The following is a 9,632-nucleotide window of genomic DNA, read 5'->3' on the forward strand; positions in this document are numbered from 1 at the left end:
AAAAAAAAAAAAAAAAAAAAAAAAAAATTTAATTCGCCACGTTGCCCTGGTGCGGGTGGAGGCACATTTCCTTGGGCAGGCTACCCCTTGACTCCACCGTGGCCCCCGCTGCACATCCTCAAAAGCAACAAATGAAGAGGCCAAAATGAAGCCAAAAAAATATACAAAACAGTGAGCAGTTATACAAAATAAACACACAAAAGGGGGAGGAAGAAAAATCTTAATACAATGCAGATATTTTACATGAATGGGGAAGCGTGCTCCAACTTGGAGTCAGCATGTCACCTCCCCCACCGGCAGGCCACTTCCTCGTACAACTTCTGCCTCGCCGATGAGACAAAGGCAAAAATGTTCATTTTGCACACACCACGCCATTCTTCCAAACATTGGGTTACAGGAACAGTGGGTGAAGAAATTCGCGTCTCCTCTCGGAAGAGGTAAACCTAACTTGGGTCCAAAAAGTCGCACCCCACCCAGCCCTGTTGTAATTATCACCAGCGTGAAAGACGCATATATTGTGTATGGGCTGCGCATTTATACGTTTGCACCCCGTTATCATATAGTGTGCCGCGTAGGAGCCGCGTAGAAGCAGCTTAACAGGTACTCACCGCCGCTCCCCCACGATAAACGAAGGCGGACAAATAAAGCAACTTGAGCCACCGCGTGGGGAAGTAATCTCGCACGAAAGGGACGTACACCGCATGCTCCGTGCTCACGTTCTGTAAATCAAAAAGGGCGCAGAGCTCGCTCAGCTCGTCTGACCCGATAAACTGATCGTAGCTGTGTGTTCCCTGCGGGCGAAGGGGGAAAAATATATATATACATATATATATATGTATACAAGAGGAAAAAGTAAAGGCCAGCACGCAAGCATATTGAAAGGGAACACCTTAGAAAACGTGCATAGGCCAAAGGGGAGGGAAAGCAAAATGACACACAAAAAAGGTGTTCCTAACACCGCTCATCAGTTACCTTTTTCACCATCCCGGTCACATACTCAGCAAGTACAACAGAGTAAAAATAAGAAAGCAAATTCTTGTCAAGCGTTGTAAAGACAACCAGAGCCTCAGGGGAACATAACTGGCTGATGCACCTTACGAACTCCTCCTTCTTCCCATTAGGCACATGCTCAATCACTTCCGACGACACCACGATGTTATATTTTTTTCCCTCCCTCTCATTCCATTTTGTGAGCTCAGTTATGTCACAGTTATAGTACCTCTGATTTATGTGCACATCTAAGTTGTTCCATGAGGCGCTCTTTGTTTCCCTATTCTCCCAGTTGGGTTCTTTTTCCGGATGAGATGATTGAGGGTTCATGTCTCTTGCTGTGTTACACATGTATAAAGGAACTTCCCCCTCCTGCTGTCTCCTGCGCGCCACCTCTATCAGCTGACTGGACACATCAATCCCCTCGATATTTATATGAACCGTCCTCCTTGCACCTCGTCCTATTATGTCACTCTTGAGCAAAAAATAAGAAAAGTTCCTCCGCATGTATTCGCATAATATGCCGCCGCCACAACCCACATCCAGAACATTTATCGTGATGTCGTTTTTTTTTTTTTTTTTTTTTTTTTCTGTTCCCGCTTGTCCCTCATTTTTCATTTGCTCGAAAAAAAGAAATTCGTAATTTTTACATATAAAGTTGAACCTGTGCTTGTTATAATCGTGAAGGCTGTACGTGTTTGCCCCTGCAACCTTGTGAAGTACATCACACCAAGACGTGTTACCCTTCCCTTGATCATTCCACCACTCGCTGTGCATCTGGTCGAAGAAGACTCGTTCTCTCTCGTCAAATGTTTTGTTCCTGTGCTGCCTGCGCAGAAATGGCTTCCCCGCATGTCCAACTTTCCCCCCACTTGGCTTAAGCCCCCCCCTCAATAAGTGCTGCATTCGCGAGGGGGGGAGCGGCAGAAGTGGGCGACAACAAATGTGCAATTGCACAGTTACGCTTCCAATGCGGACATGTAGCCATGCCGATATGCAGCCATGCACATGCGCGGCTGAGCCCCACGTCGACCACTCAGTTGCAGTCGCGCGGGCAAGTACACACAGCTCTGTCGCACATGCTATAGTATCTTTGCCAAAAGGAATAAAAAAAAAAAAAAAAAAAAATCACAAAGAAGAAAAAAATCACGTACTGCCTCTTCGCACAGGAGCCGCTAACTCCTCAGTGACAGAAAAAAGATTAATATTATAATTCTGTTCGCCGCTACTGTCCCCTCGTTGGCTCTACTTAAAAGGTGTGGTGCACCTTCCGCCCTTTCCCCAACTTATTATTTTACCAACTCGTGCAAGTCTCTCTCTCCTGTGAGAAACATTTTTGCCAATTGCCCCGCGGCGCTGTTGTGTGGGTGCATTTGTAGCCTCTCCGCACAGCTGTGCAAGGAGATAAAAATGGGCCAGTCCCACAAACACATTGAGGGCTTGAAAAAAAAAAAACGCTTTGCGAACCGCCTTGCGGAATTCCTCATATGTAGAGTCTTGTTTCCATTTTTGGTGAGAAAAAAAAAAAATTCTCGTTAATGTGCAGGAAGGACTGTGCGCGCTGCAAGTTGGGAAATGCCCAGGAAAAAAAAAAAAAAAAAAAAAAAGAGGACAATAAATTAAAGCAGTTAAAGTAGCTGAACAAGTTGAAGTAGCTGAACAAGTTGAAGTAGCTGAAGAAGTTGAAGAAGCTTGAGAAGCTTAAGAAGCTGAAGGGTGAAACTTAAGAACGGCCAAGTGACCCGCACAAGAGCCCTCGAAAGCCACAATGGGAGGGCCGCAAGATGGGGGGACGCAGGACGCGACCGCCCTGTACGACGAACTCTACCTCCTATTCGACGACTACATTGCACAAAACAGCAAACAACCCAGCACATACGAGTCCCTCTTTCACAAAAAGGACTTTCTGGAATTTGCAAAGTTCCATGGCACCACCACACTAGTACCTTCCCCCCCAAAAGTGATAAAGAACAAAGACGAAATAATAGACGAGCTCATTTACGCATTTAAGCTCTTCGCAAAATACACCAGCATGTGTGATTTTTTCTCCAACAATGAAGAATTGGATGATGTAAACACCAAATATTTAAAATTCCTCCTCATCCCATACATACTGGGGGTTCTATGCTATGAAACTATTAGCATGGAAATCAGAAGCGATCGATTGAAAGAGGCAAAATTGTATTTTGGTGAATTCATTAACGTGGTTAATGTATATCATATAGCCCCAGTGGAAGATTACCTCCTGGATGAGGGAGGGGATACGTCACAGGCGATGAACAGGAGGAACATAAAGGTTAAAAGAGCCAAGGACGAAAAGAAATTTCAGGAATTCTATGAGGATATGATTAAAATGAATGTGAAGAAAAGTACCTCCCAGAATTATAACCCTTCCCTCTTCGCTCATCACATGGACGAAGAACAACTTAGGGAGCTGTATCTCTCCTTGATCAAGTGCAAATGCCTGCAAACGCTTAACATGATTGACTTGCTTGACACGGAACTGGAGGTCTTGGAAATGCGCAGCAAGCATAACGGACAGCTTACACATGATGTGAAGCAGCCACATGATGGGCAAAAACCTCACACCAACCACACAAACGATGGGGTCAAAAAAAAACCCTGGCTCTTCACCATTAAAAAAAACATGCCTCTTGCGGACATGACTGAAATGAGGAACTACTACAGGGACCTCGTCTTCACACCCGCACACAACTTACCCACCATATCACTTGAGGAGTGCGCCAAAATTGAAATGCAATACGCCCTCAAGGGGGAGGGGGAGGGCAGGGCGCTTGGCAACGAAGAGGAACGGAAGGGAAGCCCAAAGGACGGAACGAAAAAGGGTCCTGCGCAAAATGGCGCCGATGATGAAGACGATTACGAAAAGTGTTCCACGGACGAAAGCGAGAAGGAGGTCATGGACAGGGCATGGGACGACTGGAAAGATATGCACCAGAAAGGGATTGGCAACAAAAACAGAAACGTTGCCTGACATGGAGACGCGGTGTATACACTTTCATATTATCGCGCCCAAGACAGGTGTGCATTCTTCCTTGGGGTGCTGCGCTAATGCGTGAAGCAGTCATGAGGAGGATGGCCGCACGAAGGAAAAAGTGGGAGGAAGTGCATGACCGGGGAAGCAGCAAAAAAAAAGGAGGGGAAAAAGACCGAGCGGACAAATAAAACTAAATTACTTGAAGGACTAAAGACGAATTGGCGGAAGAATTCCCCCACAGCATGCACAGGCGCACACACGCGCATTCCATAATTTACTATTGTAGGCACCCACCTTGGCGCGAAAAAAAAAAAAAAAAAAAAAAAAAAGTGAAATGGGAAGGGTGAGGGACGAATTGTTCGCTTTACTTCCTATTTAGCTTCGCGTTTTTTTTTTTTTTTTTTTTTCGTTTCCATGCCTGCACGTCCACGAGTCACTCAATTTTTTTGTTAGCAAAATTGTGCATGTCCATTTTCCCCCGCACATCGGGCGACTGTTCATAGCACATGTTTTAAGCTTTTTTCCCCTCACGGGATGTAACCTCCCGCGAGAATCCTCCATGTTGGGAAATCATTCCGCCAGTGCCTGCACAAAATTGTGTGTAAAGAATTGTCGCCAAAATTGCGTGTTTATCGCTGTACACCAGTGTGGGGACCCCTTCACGATAACGGGAAAAAAAAAAAGGAGGTACAAAGTCTAACTTTTACCCCCTGAATGAGATGCGTCACAGTACGGAGAAGCCACCTGTGCGCGCATTTGTATATATGTACACATAACAGTTACGTGCTAATTTAGCATGCTGTTGTTTTGCTTGTTTTTTTTTTTTCCTTTCGAACAAAAAAGGCGCATCCTCCACAGCGTTTTTTTTTTTTTCGCAACACACAAGAAGAAATTCTTAACCGTATTATTTTTTTTATGGAAGGCACTTCGCTCAGTTATATACGCGAAAAAAAAAGGTTTCCTTTAGTGCAATTCCCTTGTTGCTCTGAGGAACACCCTCCTAACCCCAAGGGGGAACAAACAAACTTTAAAACAACGCGTAGCTCGCCAAAAGTGAAAAAAAAAAAAAAAAAAAAAAAAATAGCCAGCATAATATAAGCACTCCGCCGAACGCAGCGCTACTCCGCTATTGCCCTGTTGCTACCTTAACCCTGCAAGGTAAGCATACAAGGCTATGTGCGCACATGCTTAATGTATTTATGAGCCCCACACCAAACGAGGCATAACCCATGCATGTGCTTCATGTTCCCCGTTCCCCATTCACGCCTCAAACAAAAAGGAGGGTGAATTGTACTGACGGTGCATTTGCCTCCTCTTTTTTTCGTTTCCCCTTTTTGCCGTGTCAGGCTCAATAAAGGAAAAAATACTCACATCACATTTCTTGCGCGCCCGTTGCGTCCCTTCCCTTGCTTCGCCCTTTGTTAAACACTTTGCTTTTTTCCCCACGACAAGAGGTGCGGAGAGTGCTGAAGCTGATGCGTAGCCAGCCAACCGGCATGTATTAATAAAAAAAAAAATAATAAAATAAAAAGTACAAAAAAAGAAGAAATGCAATGAAGAAACAAATGTTCGTACCCCATTTTTTTTTTTTTTTTACGTATCTTCTCCCCTGGCACAGCCCCCCACTATGAGTTCACACGCCCTTTTTTAGTGATACCTCCAAAATGAACCCCCGCCAGTAGTATAGGAAGAAAAAAAAAAAAAAAAAAAAACATCTTCATGCTACTGACCATACGACAATTTCACATGCGCGTATGCGCAAGTCCCCTTCATGTGCCCATTTTTTTACCCATAAATATTCGTGCTCGGGCGATTATGGCCAGCGGCGGAAAAGTGCGTCATATCTCTGTGCCTTCACTTGGGGGACGAAGTAACTAAAAGTACTTGACACAGTTTTGTGTCAGTCGTACATATGTATATATATATGTATATGCATGTATATATGTGTATGCCAGCCTCCCCCCCCCCACCTTCGCATTAAACACAACGCACAAGTCGTTGTAGTGCAAAACTTAGACGAACGAATTATATAATCACCAAGCGGACAATTAAGTCCAGCTCATGTGTAAACTATATTGTATGAATGAGTACATCCCTTCACGAAAAGGAAGCACGCAAAAAATGGTGCAGCGTGTTTTTGGTGCGTGAAAGCTTGTTATGGCCCCCGTGTCACTATGTACCACTGTGTGCCGTAGGGGGTCTCTCCTTCACAATGCCTTCACTCTATCATAGCCACTCCCCTTTTCGCCATTTCGTTCGTCCACGTACATGTGTTCCCCCTCACACACAGCGAGCACTTTTTATTAAGCACGCAAGTGTAAAGTAAAAGAGGGGTGTAACAACCTCTTCCTCGGGAAGTAGTTCAATCATGGTAACGGTGTGACGTGTCAGAGGTAGCGAACAAATGTGCCTCACGTGAGCAGTGTAAAGAATTTCTTGTTTCTTCTTCTTTTTTTTAGCTGTTCTTATTTGTTTTTCGTAAACGCCATTTTGGCACCAGAGCATATTTTGACCTTTGGGCTTGTCACCGAGGTCGTGCCTGCGGGGACGGGCCACTTCACACAAGCGTAGTTAGCCCATGGTGCAATTTTTTGTTTTCATCAACGATGTTTTTATTTATTTTTTTTTTTTCTTGGAGGGGGATCGCTTAAACGAACAGTATTCCCCTACACACACACGCACGGGTCTACAAGTGCATTGAGCAAACGCGATAACTGCAGGGAAGGAAAGGCCATCCCGATGAAGCGATAAGAGGCTGGCCCTCTTCCGAAGCTGCTTCGTTTTTTACACTGAGGATGCAGCCTTTTGTTCCCTTGCGAATTGTTCATGCAGAAGACCTTTCTCCTCCATAGGGTTTTTCCCTTTTACATGTTGCGTTTCCGCATCTGTGTTACCTTTTTTTCCCCCCCCCACACACACTCATCTGCTTGCCCGCATTTGCCTCGTCTCATCTGCTTGCACGCATTTGCTTCCATTCAACTGCCCCCACTCATCGCGCAGTAGTCGAACTAAATGACGACGACCTGCATGGCCATCATGGAAGCGGAAGAGATGAACTTCCAACCGATGGAGGCGGGCTCTCCCACCAGAGAACACAGCCCCAGTTGTGATGTCCATAAGGAAAAGCACAACCGAAAGAGGAAGAAAAATGTAAACAATTCCACTTTTGTTAATCTACGAGATTGGACAAACAAAGTACAAAAGAGGTACGAGAAGAAACGTAAAACATCACAACAGGGAATAAATAAGGATAAAAAAAATTCGTTACCCAATGGTGAACCGGAGAGCAATTATCTCTCCTCCCATTCTTCCTCCTCCTCCTTTAACTCAAGATCCAGCTTGGGTAATAATATTAATGTCTCCTCCGATGAGTCCAATTACGACTCTGATATCGAGCAGCGGATTTGCAGATTTTTGAAGTTAGAGAATAGTAACACGGGAAGGAAGAGGAAAAAGAAGAAAAAGGAAAATGCTCCTGAGGAGGGGGCAGCTGTCGACCCACTTGACGATGCACATAACGATGTAGTTAACGACCCACTTAACGATGCACATAACGATGCAGTTAACGACCCACTTAACGATGCAGCTATAGAGGGCGGCGTCGATGGAGAAGCCCATGCAGATGTGGACGCGGACATGTACCCAGTTGAACATACCAATGTCGTTGTCGACGTGGTGGTCAATGAGCTAGCCGATGAGCTGGCCAATCAGCTGGTCGATGTGGGAGGAAACTCCAGAACAATGAACGACGGGACATTTAACACTCTCGAAGCAACCGCGCTCGAGGACGACCATTCTGTCAACCCAGTCAATAAACACACACAAAAGGAAAAACGAGAGTCAGAACATTTGCACGAAGGGCCTGTGCAGACCAATGAAGAACAAGAGAGTAGTAGCGACACGATGAATGAGAAAACGGATCACAGTAGTAACAGTAATGAACAAATGGTCAATGAAGATAATGAAAATAATATTTACCTCAAGGAGGATAATAGTATTCCTAATGGGGATGACAAATACGATAATGGAAGCCAAGGGGGAAACCTTTCCCCGCGTAGTAATACAGAGGAGGAAGGGGATAATGTCGAAGGGCCTATTAAGGAAACATATGGAGTCACCTCGGAGGAAGTCATCGTACAGGATGAGAACCTGGTAGACGGCACAAGTACGCCTCCCCATGTAAAGGAAGAAGCAAGTGAGGAGGTGCAGGAAGAGGACGACGACGAAGAGGAAGAAGAGGAGGATGAGGAGGAGGAAGAAGAAGAGGAAGAGGAAGAGGAAGTGGATGAAGAGGAAGGCGAGGAAGTAGATTACGAGGAGGACGACGAAGAAGGAGAACAAGAGGAGGAAATACATTACGAGGACGAAGAAGAAGAAGCGGCAGAAATTGAAGATGAGAAAGCCCCAAAACAATCGACACAAAAAGCCGCAAGAGAATCCCCTAATGAAAAGGACTCGCGACCCATCCCCGACTCCAAAAGGGAAAGACAACCGAAGGAAAGGACAAGACAAAATGGCGAAAAAGGTAATAAGACTAAAGAAACGAAACGCAACAGAGAGAGAGAGAGAGAGACACACACGTGCTGTGCAAGTGTATATACGCCTTCAAACCGTTCATTGAAACCGATACACAATTTGTACCTGTGTGTAAATGGTTCTTACGTGAATTAGAACCAACTCCCAAAGTTTGCATTTTTTTTTTTTCCAATTTCATTTAAATAATATCTCCCCCGATGTATTCACATTACACCCACGAAGGTGACATGAAGGAGGAACACTCTCCGAGGAAGACAGAAGAAAGGCAACCGATCCACAGAAAGGAGAATCCATACAGACCTAGAGCTGATGATAGGGGAGGAAGAATAAACCATTCGAATGAACGGGAAAATCCCAGCAGGGGACCCCCCGAGAGAAATGGTCCAGATAGCTATCACAAAAGAAATGCGAAAGAGAGAGAATTCAATAGATTCAAAAAATCCATCAGCCGTAGTCGAGAAAGACATGTGAACGAAAGAGACAAACGAAATTCACGTGAGAAGGAGCAACTCTCTGCTCACATGCACAAGGATTCTAATAGTAATCAGAGGCCAGCGAAACATTTTGAAGAAAGAAACAAAAAAAAAGACAATTCGCATCCCACTGGAAGGAGAAATATGCAAAATGGAGAAAATATGCGTCCTGATAGGGAAAGGGATAGCAGGAACAAAGAGGAAGGGGAGAAAATGGACAGGAGGGATATGCAACGAGAACCGGAACGGGAAGGTGATGGTGAATGGGCAAGCAGGAGGAACAAGGACAGGGACATGAATAGGGAGAAGGACAAGGAAAGACACAGGGATCGGTTCAGAGAAGCGGAAAGAGATCGGGTCAGAGAAGTGGACAGGAATCGGTTCAGAGATGTGGAAAGAGATCGGGTCAGAGATGTAGAAAGAGATCGGGTCAGAGAAGCTGAGTGGGACCGAAACAGAGAAGCGGAGCGAGAAAGGGAAAGGGATCGACAATTTTTAAGGGAACGGGACAGGGAGCGAGACAGGGAAAGAGATCGCATGGGAGAAGCGGAGTGGCACAGGAATAGGGAGGCCGAGTGGGAAAGGAATAGGGAAGCAGAACGAGATCGAATTAGGGAAGCTGAATGGGAAAGGAA

General features: G+C 45.2%; 3 protein-coding genes across 3 annotated transcripts; 2 read left to right on the forward strand and 1 right to left on the reverse strand.

The window, feature by feature from the left end:
- Nucleotides 1-593: 593 nt before the first annotated feature.
- On the reverse strand, nt 594-1,896 carry AK88_02447 (3-demethylubiquinone-9 3-O-methyltransferase; the record flags this gene model as incomplete). The annotated part of the gene is made up of 2 exons (XM_012480072.1): nt 594-791; nt 973-1,896. The coding sequence occupies 2 exons, from the start codon at nt 1,894-1,896 to the stop codon at nt 594-596; spliced, it is 1,122 nt and encodes a 373-aa protein (XP_012335495.1).
- An 862-nt stretch (nt 1,897-2,758) lies between these two features.
- Nucleotides 2,759-3,985, forward strand: AK88_02448 (uncharacterized protein; the record flags this gene model as incomplete). Its single annotated transcript, XM_012480073.1, has 1 exon — nt 2,759-3,985. The coding sequence occupies one exon, from the start codon at nt 2,759-2,761 to the stop codon at nt 3,983-3,985; it is 1,227 nt and encodes a 408-aa protein (XP_012335496.1).
- Nucleotides 3,986-7,000: 3,015 nt separating this feature from the next.
- On the forward strand, nt 7,001-9,563 carry AK88_02449 (uncharacterized protein; the record flags this gene model as incomplete). The annotated part of the gene is made up of 3 exons (XM_012480074.1): nt 7,001-8,513; nt 8,747-9,426; nt 9,498-9,563. 3 exons carry the CDS (start codon nt 7,001-7,003, stop codon nt 9,561-9,563), a joined length of 2,259 nt encoding a protein of 752 aa, XP_012335497.1.
- Nucleotides 9,564-9,632: the final 69 nt, after the last annotated feature.

Source organism: Plasmodium fragile, assembly GCF_000956335.1.
Source record: "Plasmodium fragile strain nilgiri unplaced genomic scaffold supercont1.24, whole genome shotgun sequence".
Classification (NCBI taxonomy): Eukaryota; Apicomplexa; class Aconoidasida; order Haemosporida; family Plasmodiidae; genus Plasmodium; species Plasmodium fragile.